The sequence below is a fragment of the Equus caballus genome, chromosome 24 (genome assembly GCF_041296265.1).
Source record: "Equus caballus isolate H_3958 breed thoroughbred chromosome 24, TB-T2T, whole genome shotgun sequence".
NCBI classification, from domain to species: Eukaryota; Metazoa; Chordata; class Mammalia; order Perissodactyla; family Equidae; genus Equus; species Equus caballus.
This window is the reverse complement of record NC_091707.1, coordinates 13,918,044-13,937,133: the sequence shown is the minus strand read 5'-3', so window position 1 is coordinate 13,937,133 and position 19,090 is coordinate 13,918,044. Positions and strand designations below refer to the sequence as shown.

General features: G+C 38.3%; 1 protein-coding gene across 10 annotated transcripts in view; it reads left to right on the top strand.

Moving 5' to 3' along the window:
- Window positions 1-12,887, top strand: part of TXNDC16 (thioredoxin domain containing 16) — a 131,768-nt gene extending 118,881 nt beyond the window's left edge. For all 10 annotated transcript variants that reach the window (XM_005605180.4, XM_023627728.2, XM_023627732.2 and 7 more), the window contains 3 exons: window positions 3,559-3,719; window positions 6,678-6,868; window positions 11,153-12,887. In XM_005605180.4, coding sequence (XP_005605237.2) covers window positions 3,559-3,719; window positions 6,678-6,868; window positions 11,153-11,418 — 618 coding nt within the window. In that variant the 3' untranslated portion in view covers window positions 11,419-12,887. The remainder of the gene's footprint in view (window positions 1-3,558; window positions 3,720-6,677; window positions 6,869-11,152) is intronic.
- The last annotated feature ends 6,203 nt before the right edge of the window (window positions 12,888-19,090 follow it).

The window sequence follows — 19,090 nt, the reverse complement described above, 5'->3', positions numbered from 1 at the left end:
TGATTTCACTGAACTGTCTATCTGTATTTTCTTGTAACTCATTGAGGTTTTTTATGATAGTTATTTTGAATTCTCTGTTATTTAGATTATAAATTTCTGTGCCTTCAGGATTGATTTCTGGTCTGGAGATTTAAGATACTTTTTCATACTGCTTGATGTTGTGGCTTTTTGCCTCTGCATAGTGATAGTATCTGGTCACAGCTTCCGCCTGCCACCACTGAGTGGGAGTCAGGGGCTGTATATTCTGATGCTGCTATGATCTGTGGCTCACTTGCTCCAGCCACTGGCTGCTTTTCTCTCTGTGCGCACTCTGGCTGACTGGCTGAGCTGGAGTGCCGGGCAGGGGGTGGGGCGCTTTCTTTCACGTGCATGATCCCACTGGAGTTCTTAGTCGGCCCTCGCTGTCTTCTCTCCTGGGGTGCTAGCTTGATGAAGATGGCCCCTACAAGCTTAGTTACCTCCCCTACAAGCTTAGTTACCTCTCCTTGGGGCTTTCCTGAACTGAGAGGGAACTTGGAGAATGATGGTGTTCTGGCAGAGGGCTGCCCCATCCCCTTCTCCTCTCAGAGCTGCATGCAGTCCCTGGGTTGCTGCTTTTCGGGAGAGAAGATTCCCGTTACATCCTTCCACTTCCTCTGGGGGGTCCAGCACGTCCACCTTCAGACATATGGCTGTGTGGGTCTCTTACATGTCTGTTGTGTTTTGTGAATGTCCTCTGTTGGTGTATGAATGTCCTTTTCATTGTATCTTAGAAGGGAGAGTCTAAGGGGAGAGCTCACTCTGCCATGATGCTGACGTCACTCCAGGTAAACATTTTTATATGGTATCAAATTTTTCTTTTCTTTTGTGAGGAAGATTGGCCCTGAGCTAACATCTGTTGCCAGTCTTCATGTGTTTGCTTGAGGGAGACTGTTGCTGAGCTAACATCTGTGCCAATCTTCCTCCATTTTATATGGGATGCTGCCACAGTGTGGCTTGATGAGCAGTGCCAGGTCCACACCTGGGAGCTGAACCCATGAACCCTGGGCCACCAAAGCGGAGTGCACAAACTTAATCATTACGCCACGGCCAGCCTCTCAAATTTTTATTTTAATGAACCTCATGACACATAGCCCAGGTAAATAATGTCCAAATCTGAAATATATGATAATTAACTACATAAGCAATGATATATCCAAGGTTGTCACACTTAGAACTGTTAGTTAGGAAATATCTTTAGCACTTTTCACCGATACATTGAATTCCCTTTTTTATGCTTTTGTTATGGATAGGAATACCAGAACCCACACAATTATAGCCTCTTATATACTCAGATAGTAGAAGTCACCTTTCAATTACTATGTTTGAGGACCTTTTCTGTTTTTCCTTAGCCTCTCAGCAATCAAAACTGTTAACTATGCCATTCTGTCAAAAGTTCTCTCTTCCTCTAACGTTTGTAATTCTTTCCTCTCCAGATACTCCTTTAAGCCTCTGGCCACTATAATTACATCTTCAACCCTTTTTTCTCCTTTTGCTATGTCCTTTCTTTGGGAAATTTTATCCATACCCAGAACTTCTACCATCATTATACCAGCTGATGATGACTAAATCTGTGTTTATGATCTCAACTTTCCTTCTAAAGTTACAGAACTCTTGGTCTTTCTTTCCTGACAGACATAGGAAAAAGCAATGCCTGTCACAGGTCTGTCTTTCTGCAAATTCATATTCCAGTTAGTCATCTAGAACAGACCTAGCCATGTCACTCATTTGATACAAAACCTTCTCAGTGTTGCTGCAATGCCAAAGAACCTATCAAGTCATTTTCGCATCTGTTCTTACAGCCACATTTGTGTCTTGTGTGCCTAAGTCTGGCATACTTCGCTCTCATTGTTCCTAGATACTATGTTTGCTTTAACACCTCTCTGCCTGTCATCGTGATGCTCCCTATATCTGGAACCCCTACTCTAGCACACACACATCAAGATCTTATTCCTTATCCATGGCTCAGATCAAGTATCACTTCCTAAAATCATCTTTGAGTTTCCCTACCTTTTTTGTTATCTTAATTTGAACCAATAGTTTTCTTTATTGTCACACATTAATTTTTTTCTTGGATCACGGCAGTTGTATAACTTTCTCCTCCTCTAAAGTATGAATTCCTTGAGGGCAGGGAAAGTATCTTATCTCTTTTGGATTCAGTACTCAGCATAACATCTTGAACTTCGTGGTTCTCAATAAATGTTTGAATTGAGGAGTGATGGCTCCATCTCACCTATGTTTTGATTCTGTTCCGAGTGAGGAAATCTGCTGGCTTGATAAGATCTGTCAGTTTTAACAAGGGGATATTACCTTGGTAGAAAATTAAAGAGGATAATTAACACAAGAAGACAACATAGGGGAATTTGGAGAAGAAGTGATCTAAGAATTAAGTCGTGAAAAAGGAAGGTGCAAGAAGAGGATTTTAAATGTGAAAGAGAAAAAATTTGAAGAAAAATGAGAATTGGCAGAGGAAAAGTGGCTTTGAGAACTAGATAGGGAAAAGTATATGCCAGAGTTCGGTGTTTGAGGATGAACCAGTACTGTGTCCAGAGGTGGTTGGCACCATGAAGAAAATAAAATTGTTCCTTTGGATTTCTGGTGTGATATGAGGTCATGGGGAGCTGGAGAGCAGGATGCTGGGGGCTAGTTTCAACTCTTCCTCCTGGCTAGCTGTGTGACTGCAGCAGGTCAGCTTCTCTTTGTTGGTTTCCTCATCTGTCAGCTGGGGATCATTTATCTGATGTAGGGTGATTTGATCTACATCACAGGTATATCCATAAGATGAAATAATAGTTGTGAAACTAAAACGAAAAATGGTAGAAGGCTTTGATATTCTAAGTCATTGCTATTTTCAATCCTAAATATATTAATATTGTTTGTTTCTCTTTCCAATTTTTGTTAATAACAGCCTAGACAAATTGTCTTATACAAATATATAATTAATAAAAAGAGTAAAAGGGTTAGGTTTCTTATTTCATATTAAATTCTTTCTTTGTTATTTTAAACTGAAAAGAAATAGACTTTAAAAAATTTATTTTAGATTTTTTTATTATTTTAATTATGGTAAAAATCCATAATACTGAAACAAAGTAAGGTTTTATTAATTTTTAAGTAATCATAGACATTAAAAGATTATATTTTTAAAACAGCTTATATTTTTTTCAAAAATTTTATGTTAGAGAAAACATATAACAAGAGTTTTGTTTGTCATATGGGTGTCAGCTAGTCTGGTCCAGATTTCGGCATAGGAAATTATTAGAAGTGTCTCATCCTTGTAAAACAGGGAGCTCCTTTGAGTTAATTTATTTTTGAATTCTATTAGTGGTTTTATTTTGAAAACAAGTAACTCATTATTAAGTTAAAGTAGACTTAAATAAAAGACTCAAGATCCATAGTTATTAGTGAGTATAGCAAAATCTCTGCTTAAGTGAAAATATGTTTAAATTACATTTTACAAACTAAAATTTCATGAGTGATTTGAATGTTATTTTCTATTTTATGCATCGTTATTCCTCATGGGCTGTTTTTTTTTTTAAACAGCCAGAAATCACTGTGGAAAATCTTCCCACTTATTTAAGACTTCAGAAACCATTGCTTATTTTATTCAGTGATGGCAGCATAATTCCTCAGTATAAAAAAGCAATATTGACGCTGGTAAAAGAGAAACACCTGGATTCACTCACCCCTTGCTGGTTAAATTTGTAAGTATATTTTTATTTTTTAATGTGCAAAAGGTAAAGAAAGTATAATTGTTATTACATTTTCATTAGGAAATGAATCTCTCTAATTCTACCTTTGGAGTTAATATTATGGGACCAGTGTTTATGTTATCATGGTATTTTAGTAACTAAACTCCCTCAGATGGTATGAGATTGACCTTGTTTTAGATTGAATTCTGTTCTACAATGCATTTTTTTTGCTGTTATTTTTTTTTTGCTGTTATTTGTTTTTTGAAGTATAATTGACAAATAAAGCTATAAGATATTTAAAGTGTACATTGTGATGATTTGATGTCTGTTCTGTGAAAAGATCCCTTCATCTAGTTAATTAACATATCCATCACCTCATATATATATATATGTATACATACATATACATATGCAGATATATATAAATACGTATACACATACATAAATTTTTTGAGGAGGGTGAGAACATTTAAGTTCTACTCTCTTTGCAATACAGTGTTATTAAACTGTAGTCACCAGACTTAACATTAGATCCTCAGACCTTATTCATCTTATAGATGAAAGTTTGTACCCTTTTACCAACCTCTCCCTATTTCTCCCACCCCTCAGTCCCTGGCAACCACTTTTCTGCTCTCTGTGTCTATGAGTTTGACTTTTTTTTTAGATTCCACATATACGTGATAGCATGTAGTATTTTTCTCTGTCTGGCTTATTTCACTTAGCATAATGCCTTTAAGCTCCATCCATATTGTAGCAAATGGCAGGATTTTGTTCTTTCTCATGGCTGAGTAATAGTCCATATATATATTTACCACATCTTCATCTCTTCATCCATTGACAGACACTTAGGTTGTTTCCATGTCTTGGCTCTTGTAAATAATGCTGCAGTGAACGTAGGGGTACAGATATCTCTTCAGTATCCTGTTTTCATTTCTTTTAGATACATCCTCAGAAGTGGGATAGCTGCGTCATGTGGTAGTCTATGTTTTATTTTCTGAGGAACCTCCATACTGTTTTCCATAGGGTTGCACCAATTTGCATTCCCACTGACAGTGCACAAGGGTTCTCTTTTCTCCACATTCACATCAACACTTATCTCTTGTCTTTTTGATAATAGCCATCTAACAGGTGTGAGATGATATGGTGGTTTTGATTTGCATTTCCCTGATGATTAGTAATTTTGAGCATCTTTTCACATACCTTTTGGCAATTTTTTTGTCTTCTTTGCAAAATGTCTATTTAGTTCCTCTGCCCTTTTTTTGTTTGGAGGAAGATTAGCCCTGAGCTAACATCTGCCACCAATCCTTTTTGCTGAGGAAGACTGGCCCTGAAGTAACATCTGTGCACATCTTCCTCTATTTTATATGTGCGACGCCTGCCACAGCTTGGCTTGACAAGCGGTGCATAGGTCTGCACCTGGGATCTGAACCAGTGAACCCCAGGCTGCTGAAGTGGAGTGCACGAACTCAACCACTACCCCACTGGGCCGACCCTGCCCATTTTTTAATTGGTTTTTTTTAAACTATTGAGTTATGTGAGTTTTTTAGTTATGTTGGATATTAACCCTTTATTAAATAACTTGCAAATATTTTCTCCTATTCTGTCCATTGCCTTTTCATTTTGTTGATGGTTTCTGTTGCTGTGCAGAAGCTTTTTAGTTTGATGTAGTCCCATTTGTTTATTTTTGCTTTTGTTGCTTTTGGTGTCATACAGTACCTTTTTAAAAGTAATGATTTTTCTGATTTTAAAAGTGATGTTCATTGAGGAAAACTTGACAAATACAGAAAAATAAACATTGTGATATTTTGATATTTTTATTCAGTTCTTTTTCCTATAATTCTGTAGTTTTAAAATGTTAAGTTTTCAGTGCATTCACCAAGAATATTTCCTGGTATGTTTAGATGTATGGCTTGTGTTACATTTAATATCTGTGAACACAGTTCACGTATATACACAGTATCCATTGTTCAGATTCGCCAGATGAAAGACATTTTATTTTTAACTCATTTGAAAAAAGTACAAGAATGAACCAGTGTATGTTTTTGTTGTGAAGAGTTCACTAACAGTACAACCCACTGCTTGAGAAAAAGTTTTCCCAAGGTAATTATCTTTGTAGGCATCTTGGAGTAAAATAGTATTTTCCATAATGTGGCATGTGCTGTATTAGGAAAACTAGGTATGTTAAACATATAGTTTCCTTGGATGAACATAATTTTTTAAAATCTTTTTAATTTGAAATTAATCCTTTCTTTTTTCCTGAGGAAAGACACAATTCTGTTCAGAAAAGAAGTGTTTATTATAAGTATCTTGTTATTTTATAGTTTGTAACCATTTAATTTCTTTTTTTTTTTTGAGGAAGATTACCCCAGAGCTATTAGTAGCCACCAACCCTCCTCTTTTTTTTGCTGAGGAAAATTGGCCCTGAGCTAAAATCTGTGCCCATCTTCGTCTCTCTTTTTTTTTTCTTATATGTGGGATGCCACAAACCACAGCATGGCTTGGTAAGCGCTGTGTAGCCCTGCACCTGGGATCCAAACCAGTGAACCCTCCTGGGCCGCTGAAGCAGAGCATGTGAACTTAACTGCTGTGCCACTGGGGTGGCCCTTGTAACCATTTAATTTTTGAGCTGACATGTGATCAGATACTTGGCTAAACTTTGGAAGGAACTAATTGATTCTATTAAGCTGAAATTCGCAAGCCTTTGTACTATACCTGTTTTTCATTAAAACTCTCACTGGCTGCTTTTTTTCCTCCTAAGAGAAACACAGTGCCCCATGTTAAAAGAAGAAACTTTTTAATACTCTGATTACTGGTAACTTAGTTATATACTTCTTGGTTTTTAGGACATCTCTTCATAAAATAAACTTATTGGTGTGATACTGTATTTAAAGGTTAATGTTCTACAAACTGTTGTTTTCATTATTTTGTTATAGAAGAAATATTAACATGTTCAATTGCTCCCTTTCATAGAAAGAATACCCCTGTGGGGAGAGGAATCTTGCAGGCGTATTTTGATACTCTGCCTCCCCTACCTCTTCTTGTTGTGGTGAATTTGCACTCAGGCGGCCAGGTGTTCGCATTTCCGTCAGACCAGGCCATAAGTGAGCAGAACCTTTTATTGTGGCTTAAGAAATTGGAAGCAGGACTAGAAAGTCATATCAGTAAGTTTTCTGTTTTAACACACTGTTCTGTATTTTGCCTCATAGATTTTAAAACTTGAAGTATAGCTAATGAAAGCTAGAATGAGTTGAATTGTAATGTTTATAAATAACCCCAATATTAATAAGCTGATAGCGTTGTACATGGGACAACTCCTATCTCATAGGTATCATTACCCACAGAAAATAGGTACACTGTATTGAATTTGGTAATAATAGCTCACATTTATTGAATGCTTCCTAGGTGTCTAGCACAATGCTGAGTGATTCACGTGCATTATCTCATGTAATTCTTACTAGAGTCATGTGAAATATTATTACCTGTAGAAGAGTTAAGTAACTAGTTCAAAGTTGTATAACTAACCAGTAAGTGAGGAAGCTTTGGATTCTAACCTACATCTCTTCAACTCCAGAGCCAGAATTTTGAACCACAAGAAAATAGATCTTGGCCCAGAATTTATGATGCTGGTTTATGACGTGCCATAGCCTCAACTTTTCTAAAACATATGTGAATTTATACTTGTGTTATAGATGTATATGCTAATTTAAATACAGTTGTGCCAACAGTAGGCCTGTTGCTCTAAATAAATTAACATGTAATAATCCAGGTCGTTGGTATATCAAGGAAATAGTGTGAAATTTGATGTAATAAAAAGTCTCCTAAGGTACTATCCAAGGATTTTGTTATTGGATCCAGATGAACTATATTATAATAATATTTTGATACTATTCCATGGCAGAGTCCTGAAATAAGGGTGTGTGTGTGTATATATGAATATACATGTATACAAATACACACACATGATTGTGGTGGACAAACTCCAATTCAGTGTTATATTGTCTCGGAGCCAGCATGCATAGGATGAATCTACCATTATGTGTATTTGTGTGTATTTAATCAGACACTTGACTTTATTTTGTGTCAATCATTGCAGCACACCTGTTCTTCCCAGGTGCTCTGCTTCATTTCTATTAAGTTAGGCAATTTTAACTAAATTATTGTGTTTAAGTAGGCTATAGGTAGTAATTTTATATTGAAACATAATGCATATGCCATAAAATTCACCCTTTTAAAGTGTACAATGCAGGGGTTTTTAGTATATTCACAAGGCTGTGCAACCATTACCACTATTGAATTCTAGAACATTTTCATCACCCCACAAAGAAACCCCATGCCCATTAGCAGTCACTCCCATTTTCCCCTCCCTCCATCCTCTGGCAACCACTAATTTACTTTCTGTCTTTATGGATTTGCCTAATCTGGATCTTTCATATAAATGGAATCATATCGCATGTGGCCTTTTTGTCTGGCTTCTTTGTCTTAGCATAGGTTTCAAGGATCATTCAGTAGTTCATTCCTTTTTATGAATGAATAATATTCTATTGTGTGGATATACCACATTTTGTTGCTCCATCAGTTGATGGACATTTGAGTTGTCTCTACTTTTTGCTTATTATGAATAATGCTGCTCTGAACATTCCTGTACATAGTTTTGCATCTGTCAGATATACAGATGCCTTATGCTAGCATCACACTGTCTTGAATACTGCAACTTTGTAGTAGATTGTAAATTGGGAAATTTGATTCCTCCAACTTTGTTCTTCATTTCCAAGATTATTTTGGCTATTCTGGGTCCTTTTAGGTGGTACTTTTGAGTCGTAATTTTCTGAGATAATTTGTTAGTTTTAATATTTTCCTAGGAAATGTGAAAAATTACTTAAATTGACTATTTGTTTAAGTCATAATCTGGAAGGAGCCCTTTCTGTGATTATCACTCGTCTCCGAGTGATAGCCACATGGTATAGGGGTCCTTTCAGTTGTAACTCTTGAACTCTTCTGATATTCTGTGTTCACTTCTCTGTCTGCATTGCTATTTTATAGAATTAAATGAGTGTTGTCATTATGCAGCTGCTGTGACACAGACGCCCCATGGACTCTGACTAAGTCAGATAGGTTTATATCTAGTTAGGGCCAGAGTACCTCTCAAACTGAATTGCTTTAAGACAGGTGGTGATGTTCAAAGACACAGAAACCTGAACTTATGACCCCACCTCCTTGATTGCTAACTGTGGCTCTAGGCAAGTCTTTCTTTGTTTCTTCCTCTATAACTATAAAATGAGATTAATGGTTCCTACTCTGACTACATAGTTATTTTAAAAATCAAATAAAATTATGTACACAAAGGCACTCTGTAAAGTGTAAAATCTCTGAAGTATTATCATTGTTCATGTAATGATCCTTTCCTCCAAGAAGCATCCTTAGGGGCTTTGATTCTTCAACTCAAACCATTACCAAGAGGAAAGAATCAGAATTCTTCTGAGTTTCCTGAGAGGCTGGTATATCTTCCACTGTAATTTTGTTAATGAATGCCTTTGCCAATTCTTTGAGGCAGTGCTTTTCTGTACTGGATCCCGTCTTCTGTGCTGGCTGGACCTGCTCTCACACTCTTTGGGAGATGGATCTGAGACGGGGGTGTGGCAGCAACTCTTGAAATAGCCTGAATGTGTAACACAGTGCCACAGGTGTCTGCCTCACCTTGCTTGCTACACATCTTAATTTCTATGAAATTGTGACCACTGGCTCTTCTTATTTGAGATTTGCGCTTAACTTTGGTCAACTTCCGTGACTTTTCTAGGCCTTGGTTTTCTCATCTATAAAATTGGGATAATAATTGTACTTATCTCAAGATTAAATGGATAATGCCTGGTGTATAGTAAAGGCTTAATAAATGTTAGCTATTATTATTATCATTACTAATTTGATAATAATGTATTTATTACCCATGCATGATGAGAGTACAGTTTTATTTGCAATTGAAAACTTTCAGACCTTTGTAGAGTTCCCTCAGCAAATAATAAGCAGAATTGTGATGGCCAGTTTCAGGCATTTTGTCATCATCTCAGACCACTAGGCTGCAGTGTTTACTTTAAAAAATAAACATTGCTAAATATATGCTATGCTTTGAATTGGACTTTTATTAAAGATTCTTTTAATATCTTTAATAAAGATACTTTATCTGAATATTGCAGACTACAAACAGTTATTCTAACCTCCTACCTATTTGTTATATTCAAGAGAAAATAATCTATTCGTTTGTCACTTTTGAATCTGCTAACCTGGCAACAGTAATTTGAAACATCAATTACAAGGGTAGCCTGAATTAATACCCTGCGGATGTTCCATGTACTAGGATTTCATATAACTGAGTCTGAGTAAAGAAATTACATACCAATAAGAGTATGGATATACTATTTATGCAGATTTTTGCTTGAGCTTTAATTCACTCTAGGAAATTAGAATTTATATGAATTTCCTAAACTTTTAAAGATATTTATTTGATTTATGAGAGATGCTTAAGTTTGTATTTTATGAATATTTATTTTTTCACTTAACAGTGTAGAGATTCTTTTACTGGAATTTACTTTTAAAAGATTTACTTTGTACATTTACTTATATAGTTTATTTCTCAAAATAGTATTTTAAATGGGCAACTAAATTCTAAAATTGTTTTGTAAAATCTGTCTACTAAGTGGAGAAAAGTTAGCTAATTTCTCTCATGTATGTTATCAGCTTAAATCAGCTTTCCTCTTCAAGCAATCAGTGTTTTAAAATAACGTTAAGATTTACTACTGTGGAGCCCGTCTGAGAAGTCATCTAATCGCTGTCTGTTTATAGTACAGGCGATTCCATAGCAGTTTTTAATTATTCCTTGTCTACAATTATTTTTATAAAATGAGCTTCTTTTCATAAAGTATATGGAAAGGATGTTAAGCAAAAGCTTCAAAAACAAAAATGCTTTAAAGTGTAAGGAAATACTTGTCTAAATGATAAAATAAATTGTACATTCAAAAAAATTTTTTGGAGTTATTCATAGGAAATAGTTCTAGTTCTTCGGGATAAAGGCTGGCAGGGAGGGACGCCACAGGCTTCTTTCTGTCTGTGTGTGATCTCATTGCACATATGGCTATTTTTTAAAACCTCAAGAAGGGTTAACCAGCAGTGAGATTATCGACCTTTTGGGTTTTTTTCTCCTATTAATGCTAACCTTTATTTAGAATATAATAGCCTGCAAATGTAATATAAAAAATGAAAATGACTAGTATGATAAATGTATCAAGTTCCTTGGACAATGACAATAAAAATAATCTAGTTTTGCTTAGATAAGTAAAACTGATAAAGCCTTCACTCTTACAAATATGTTTTTCAAAACAAAACATTTTCTAGTATATTTGTGTGATGATTTTATATCTGTTCATCTTTAACCATTGATCATATCTTCCTTTCAGCAATTTTACCTGCTCAGGAATGGAAACCTCCTCTTCCTGCTTATGATTTTCTAAGTATGATGGAAGCTGCAGCATCTCGACATTCCGCTAGGAAAGGTCCTGAGTATATGAAAGAAACTGGTGTGCAGGAGAGTGATGAAGAACAGCATGAAGATAAATCAGCAATTAGAAAAGAACTGACTGAAACATTGAGAATAAAGCATTGGAATAGAAGCAATTGGTTTAAAGAAGCAGAAAAATCATCTAGGCATGATAAAGAGTTATGATGCTCAAAGTGAGTTGATGTCATAGGGCTCTGGCGAGCTTTCCAGAGTTTTTTGGCTTTTTGATAGACTTAAGAATTTATTTCATTAAAAAATAATACTAAGTCATTTCGAGTTTCTAGAGCAGTGCCATCCACCAGAAATAGAATGTGAGCCATATATGTAATTTAGAATTTTCTAGTAGCCATGTTAAAAAAGTAAAAATGAGCAGGTGAAATCAATTTTAATAACATATTTCAGCCAGTAAGTATAACCAAAATAGTTCAGTTAACATAAAAATTATGGGATATTTTACATCCTTTTTTAATATCAAGTCTTCAAAATCCAGTGCATATTTATACTTCATATCTCACTTTGGAGTAACTACATGTGGCTAGTGACTACTACAGTGGTTGGACAGCTCAGCTTTAGACAAAAACTGGTATATTAATTTATACAAAAAACTGGTAATTTAACTTAGTTCTAGTCATGATATATTTTGAACTAAAATATAGATGTAACTGGTTTAATCACAGCTGACTCACAGTGGAATCATACAGCTGGCAGTTGTATTTGCTTTGTTGTAGTCGTGATGTTTCTTAACCAGGGAGCAATTTTGCCCCCCAGGGAACTTTTGGCAAGGTCAAGAGACATTTTTGATTAGGGATGCTACTGGCGTCTAGTGTGTCGAAGCCAGGGATGCTGCTAAACACCCTACAGTGCATTGGACAGCCTCCCACAGCAGAGAATCGTCCTGCCCAAAGGTCCACAGTGCCGACACGCTATGGGTTTGAGGAACCCTGTGTTAAACTAACGTGTGGCAGAGTGGGCTCCCTGAATTTTCCAGTTCTGCTCAGTTATGTTTGAAAAAAACTTGAATATTAAAGATAAATATTAGGTAGTCTTATTGTGATTATTGTCTGGGCACAACCTTATCTGTTCTTACAAATTCTTTTTATAATATTTTCAAAAAGTAATGAGATAACCCTAAAAGAGTGATATGTATATATCACAATATATATTATATATTATATAATAGAATGTATAATGATTCTCTGATGTATACTATATAATTCTCACATATGAATATATAAAAGAATTTAAAACCTACTCTTATTTCTACAAGTTATATTGCTAAATTTCAGATTGAACAGGAATTAAACATTTTGCGGTTCTCACATATTTCATTGTAACATAGATCATCTGCTACTCTCAAAACCCCCTCCTTGATTTTTTTCCTGTAGCATGTAATTTGTGTTATTTGAGTTCATTCTCATTTGTTCTTATTTCTAACATGGGAGATAAGAGAGTAAACTTTAAAGACAGTTTGTAGTAGTAAAACATCATCAGCCTAACCATTAGAAAATGCTAATCAACTACAAGCACATAGAAACGTGAAATTGATTAGTCATTGTACCATAGCCAGCAATTTTGACTGTTATTAATACATGTTCTTTTAATAATTTTAAATAAAGTATCTGGATTTCAGGCTACCTTCGAGAGCTCCCTGTGGCTTCTGTCATGCCGTCTATTAGAGAACTTACCCTACATCAGTGGGGTTCTTTTGGTTGTAAGCAACAGAAATTCAGCTTTGGTTAACTCAAGCAAAATGGGAATATTGGGTAATTGACAGAGTGAGAAGCAAAATTAAGCCATGCTTTGAAAAGATAGGAACAAAGGATGTTCTGGGGTCGATGTAGCAGGAACTAACAGCTCAGTGATGAACCCGTTCTGTTTTTCTATCTTTTGTGACTCAGGGAGTCCTGGGAGAGTTGATTAGGGGAAGAGTGTGCACTTTTAATGGGCAGCCTTAACCAGCCTGCTACAGTACAGAAGAGAGAAATCTCACAAAATAAATCTAGGTTCAACTTACCAGAAAAATGAGAGTGACGATGGAGAGGAAAAAGTGTGAATGTGGAGCGGGAGTCCTCAAGACACCGCTTGCTTTTCTTCTCTCTGTCCTTTGCATCCTTTTCAGGTCTTTTTGCCACATCCTCCTGTCTATTTTGGAGAGCTTCAGAAGCCCTCTCTCTACCCCCAAGTGGTTGCAGTTTTCCTCGGTGTCCCCCTGATCTTCTGTAAGACTTGGTGGCCAGTGCATATGTACATTCTGCATAACATCTCATCCCTCCTGGGTCCGATTCTTTCACCCTTTCCCACCTCACCTATGCTGGAAGGCAAACCTCCATGCCTCCAGCGCTTGTGATGAAATATTCCTTGAGTTCATTACTCAAGCTTAGGCTTCTTTTAAAAACTAACTAACCACGTATAAGCTGAACAGTAAGAGCTTTTAGATCAGTAAGTGTCTATTTTTGGTAATAGAATGTAAACGGGTATACTCTGGCAGCTGTGCTTCCACTAGAAACGGGGAACTGAGTTAAAAAATCTTTCCTAGAGCAACAACTTGGAGACAAGCTTTGCTGCCTGCAACTGTGCATATTCAACATAATCAATTGTTCACAACTAACTAGTTCTTTCTGTCCCTCCTTGTCTGTGAGTGAGCTTCTTTCCCATGAAGCCAAGGTCCAGATGCCAAGATTCAGCCTCACAGGGCCAAACGCACGCTAGAGCTGAAAACTAACCAAGAAGGTCAGGACAGTCGAGAGAAAACAATCAGTCTTCAAGGCCAAACACAGGCTGGTGGGACGGCACCAATCAAGTGGGCCATGTGCTCCCCACAACCCCACTACCTAAAACCCCATCACATGCTCCACCTCCCATACCTAAAACCGCAGCAAATGCTCTCTTTACCTAGAACTGCAGCACATGCTCTCCATCCCTACGTAGAACCACAGCACACGCTCTCCCCAGCACCTAGAACCGAAGCACACGCTCTCCCCCCCACCTAGAACCGCAGCATACGCTTTCCGTCCCACCTAGAACGGCAGCATACGCTTTCCGTCCCACCTAGAACTGCAGCACACGCTCTCCCCCCCCACCTAGAACCGCAGCACACGCTCTTCCCCCCACCTAGAACCGCAGCACACGCTCTCCCTCCTACCTAGAACCGCAGCACATGCTCTCCCCCCCACCTAGAACCGCAGCACATGCTCTCCCCCTACCTAGAACCGCAGCACACGCTCTCCCCCTCACCTAGAACCGCAGCACACGCTCTCCCCCTCCCCCCCCACCTAGAACCGCAGCACACGCTCTCCCCCCACCTGGAACAGCAGCACACGCTCTCCCCCCACCTGGAACAGCAGCACACGCTCTCCCCCCCACCTAGAACCACAGCGCATGCTCTCCCCCTCACCTAGAACCACAGCACACACTCTCCCCCCACCTAGAACCACAGCACACGCTCTCCCCCCCACCTAGAACCACAGCACACGCTCTCCCCCCACCTAGAACCACAGCACACGCTCTCCCCCCACCTAGAACCACAGCACATGCTCTCCCCTCCTACTTAGAACTGCAACACATGCTCTCCTTCCCCTACTTAAAACCCCTCATAGAAACCTCTACCTTTTTCCCTTAGAGCATGTGGATCTGAGTTCTCCCATCTCCCCATGTGGCTGCCTTTCGATAATGAAAAAACCCTCTTTCCTTGCGGTGACCCTGGTATTTCCTGTTTTGGGCGTCCTGTGCATTGGGTAAACGAACCTGTGTCTATGTTCGGTGACAAGCTTAAGATGTGGAAAGATGAAGAGAATGTTACTCTCTTCCTAACAACCAGGAAAAAAATCACTGTTCTCATACCCATCGAAGACACCGGAAGGAACTGAATTCTAGAGTGACAAGCCCTTTGAAGGAGAGAGAGCACATATGTGCTTTTAACCTTTGGCCGAGACTAGGAGGCTGCGAGTAAAGCAAGTTAAAGGAAATTATCAAGAACTTGGAAGAGTCTAAGATTTTACCCTATCTGCAAGCTATAAGTTAGCTTACCACCGTTTCCTGAATCAGAGATGAAGGACTTTATTACTCACTGTAGTAGCATTCCTCAGAGTGTCAGTATTTGTGCTGGTTCCCTTATCCCCAATTCTACAGTGTGATGAGAAGAGGGCCAGGAGACACCTATACAGGCAGTGGGTTGCATTACAGAGGAGAAATCCTGAGCTCAGGGAATCTAAATATTTTATCTAATGGGTATTAAGCATGCCTGCCCTTTGCTCTGGAGGGAGACATCTTTTTTAGAGTGGATGGTAATCAAACCTGTCTTTCCTCTATAGGGAGGTAATATCTCTGTTTTCCCAGCACGGAAATGTAGTCCAGAACAAAGGCAGGGAGTGTCTCTATTCACAAATCATTCAGGAACATGAGAGAACCAGGAAGAATTGTCTCCCAACAGAAATCAACAATTTTTTAAAATGTTTTAAAGGCCAAGTGTGAACTGAAATATTAGCTTAGAATAAGTAGGAGCTCCGACATGACAGTAGTTCACTTTAACTCAGGAGCTCCTTTCTGCAAGCCTTCACTGGGTGCTAATGAGGAGGAGTAGGGCAGGAACCTGGCAAGAAGAAATCCCTCTGTGACACAGGCATGCAGGAAGTGGTTGATGGAATCGTACTGGGTGATAGCTGTGAAACACTGCCCAGTTCCTCAGACCCTTCTCTTTTAGAGTAAGCCATTAGCCACTGTGGGGAGAGAGAACAAACCTTCCTGCCTCCAGGGCTCAGGCAAAGATCCACTGCCTCTGGGGGAGGGGTAAATGCAAAAACATTTTTCCCCTTGGGAGAGTTAGAAAACCTCTTGGCCCCAGGATCCTGCACCAATACCAAGCAGAGATCTGCTATCACTGGGAGAAGTGCAGGAACATTTCTTCCGTTCAAGGACTGTGAGAAGTACTCTGTCATGTTTGGCTGGCATGGGGGAGGAGCTAGAAATTCTGAGAGGCCCCACCTAAGCCTGAGGACAGACCAGGAGAAACAAACTTGTGCCACTCCCCATCACCAACTCAGTATCAAACAGTAAGCAACAGCAGCGCACCATTTTGGGAGGCCCAAGATTGTGGGATGACAGGTAAGAAGGACTTGCAGAAAGCGGAGGGTGGAGCAGGAAAACAAACTCTCGAGCCCAGGCCCTACTCTTAAGTACAAGGTGACAGCAGCCCATCGGTGGAGGAACATGCAGACTGCAGTTCACCATAGGTTTCCAAACCCATTTTGACTGACTAGGTTTACTCTGTCCCTGACACTAATGGCCAGGTGTCATTGTTATTTATCTGTCTCTACTATTCTCCACAAGATGTGTGGCATTCAGGCAAAAATTCTTTTTTATTTTATTTTATTTATTTATTTATTTATTTTTTATTAATGTTATGATAGATTACAACCTTGCGAGATTTCAGTTGTACATTTTTGTTAGTCATGTTGTGGGTACACCACTTCCCCCTCCGTACCTTCCCCCCACCCCCCCTTTTCCCTGGTAACCACCGATCAGATCTCCTTATCAATATACTAACTTCCACCTATGAGTGGAGTCATATAGAGTTCGTCTTTCTCTGACTGGCTTATTTCGCTTAACATAATACCCTCGAGGTCCATCCACGTTGTTGTGAATGGGCCAATTTTGTCTTTTTTTATGGCTGAGTAGTATTCCATTGTGTATATATACCACATCTTCTTTATCCAATCATCAGTTTCTGGGCATGTAGGCTGGTTCCACGTCTTGGCTATTGTAAATAATGCTGCGATGAACATAGGGGTGCAACGGACTCTTGAGATATCTGATATCAGGTTCTTAGGATAGATACCCAGTAATGGGATGGCTGGGTCATAGGGTATTTCTATTTTTAACTTTTTGAGAAATCTCCATACTGTTTTCCATAGTGGCTGTACCAGTTTTCATTCCCACCAACAGTGTATGAGGGTTCCTCTTTCTCCACAACCTCTCCAACATTTGTCGTTCTTGGTTTTGGATGCTTTTGCCAATCTAACGGGGGTAAGGTGATATCTTAGTGTAGTTTTGATTTGCATTTCCCTGATGATTAGCGATGATGAACATCTTTTCATGTGTCTATTGGCCATATTCATATCTTCTTTTGAGAAATGTCTGTTCATGTCCTCTGCCCATTTTTTGATCGGGTTGTTTGTTTTTTTGTTGTTAAGCAGTGTGAGTTCTTTGTATATTATGGAGATTAACCCTTTGTCGGATAAGTGGCTTGTAAATATTTTTTCCCAATTAGTGAGCTGTTTTTTTGTTTCAATCCTGTTTTCCCTTGCCTTGAAGAAGCTCTTTAGTCTGATGAAGTCCCATTTGTTTATTCTTTCTATTGTTTCCCTCAACTGAGGAGTTACAGTGTCCGAAAAGATTCTTTTGAAACTGATGTCAAAGAGTGTACTGCCTATATTCTCTTCCAAAAGACTTATTGTCTCAGGCCTAATCTTTAGGTCTTTGATCCATTTTGAGTTTATTTTGGTGTGTGGTGAAAAAGAATGGTCAATTTTCAATCTTTTGCATGTGGCTGTCCAGTTTTCCCAGCACCATTTGTTGAAGAGACTTTCTTTTCTCCATTGTAGGCCCTCTGCTCCTTTGTCGAAGATTAGCTGTCCATAGATGTGTGGTTTTATCTCTGGGCTTTCAATTCTGTTCCATTGATCTGTGGACCTGTTTTTGTACCAGTACCATGCTGTTTTGATCACTGTAGCTTTGTAGTATGTTTTGAAATCAGGGATTGTGATTCCTCCGGCTTTTTCTTGCTCAGGATTGCTTTAGCAATTCGCGGTCTTTTGTTGCCCCATATGAATTTTAGGATTCTTTGTTCAATTTCTGTGAAGAATGTTCTTGGGATTCTGATTGGGATAGCATTGAATCTGTAGATTGCTTTAGGTAGTATGGACATTTTAACTATGTTTATTCTTCCAATCCATGTGCAAGGAATGTTTTTCCATCTCTTTATGTCATCGCCTATTTCTTTCAAGAAAGTCTTGCAGTTTTCATTGTATAGATCCTTCACTTCCTTGGTTAAGTTTATCCCAAGGTATTTTATTCTTTTCGTTGCGATTGTGAATGGGATAGAGTTCTTGAGTTCTTTTTCTGTTAGTTTATTGTTAGTGTATAGAAATGCTACTGATTTATGCACGTTAATTTTATACCCTGCTACTTTGCTGTAGTTGTTGATTATTTCTAATAGTTTTTCTGTGGATTCTTTGGGGTTTTCTATGTATAAGATCATGTCGTCTGCAAACAACGAGAGTTTTACTTCTTCGTTACCTATTTGGATTCCTTTTATTTCTTTTTCCTGCCGAATTGCTCTGGCCAGCACCTCCAGTACTATGTTGAATAGGAGTGGTGAAAGTGGGCACCCTTGTCTTGTTCCTGTCCTCAGAGGGATGGCTTTCAGCTTTTGTCCATTGAGTATGATGTTGGCTGTGGGTCTATCATATATGGCCTTTATTATGTTGAGGTACTTTCCTTCTATACCCATTTTACTGAGGGTTTTTATCATAAATGGGTGTTGGATCTTGTCGAATGCTTTCTCTGCATCTATTGAGATGATCATGTGGTTTTTGTTTTTCATTTTGTTGATGTAGTGTATCACGTTGATTGACTTGCGGATGTTGAACCATCCCTGTGTCCCTGGTATAAATCCCACTTGATCATGGTGTATAATCTTTTTGATGTATTGCTGTAATCGGTTTGCCAAAATTTTGTTGAGGATTTTTGCATCTATGTTCATCAGTGATATCGGCCTGTAGTTCTCCTTCTTTGTGTTGTCCTTGTCAGGTTTGGGGATCAGAGTGATGTTGGCTTCATA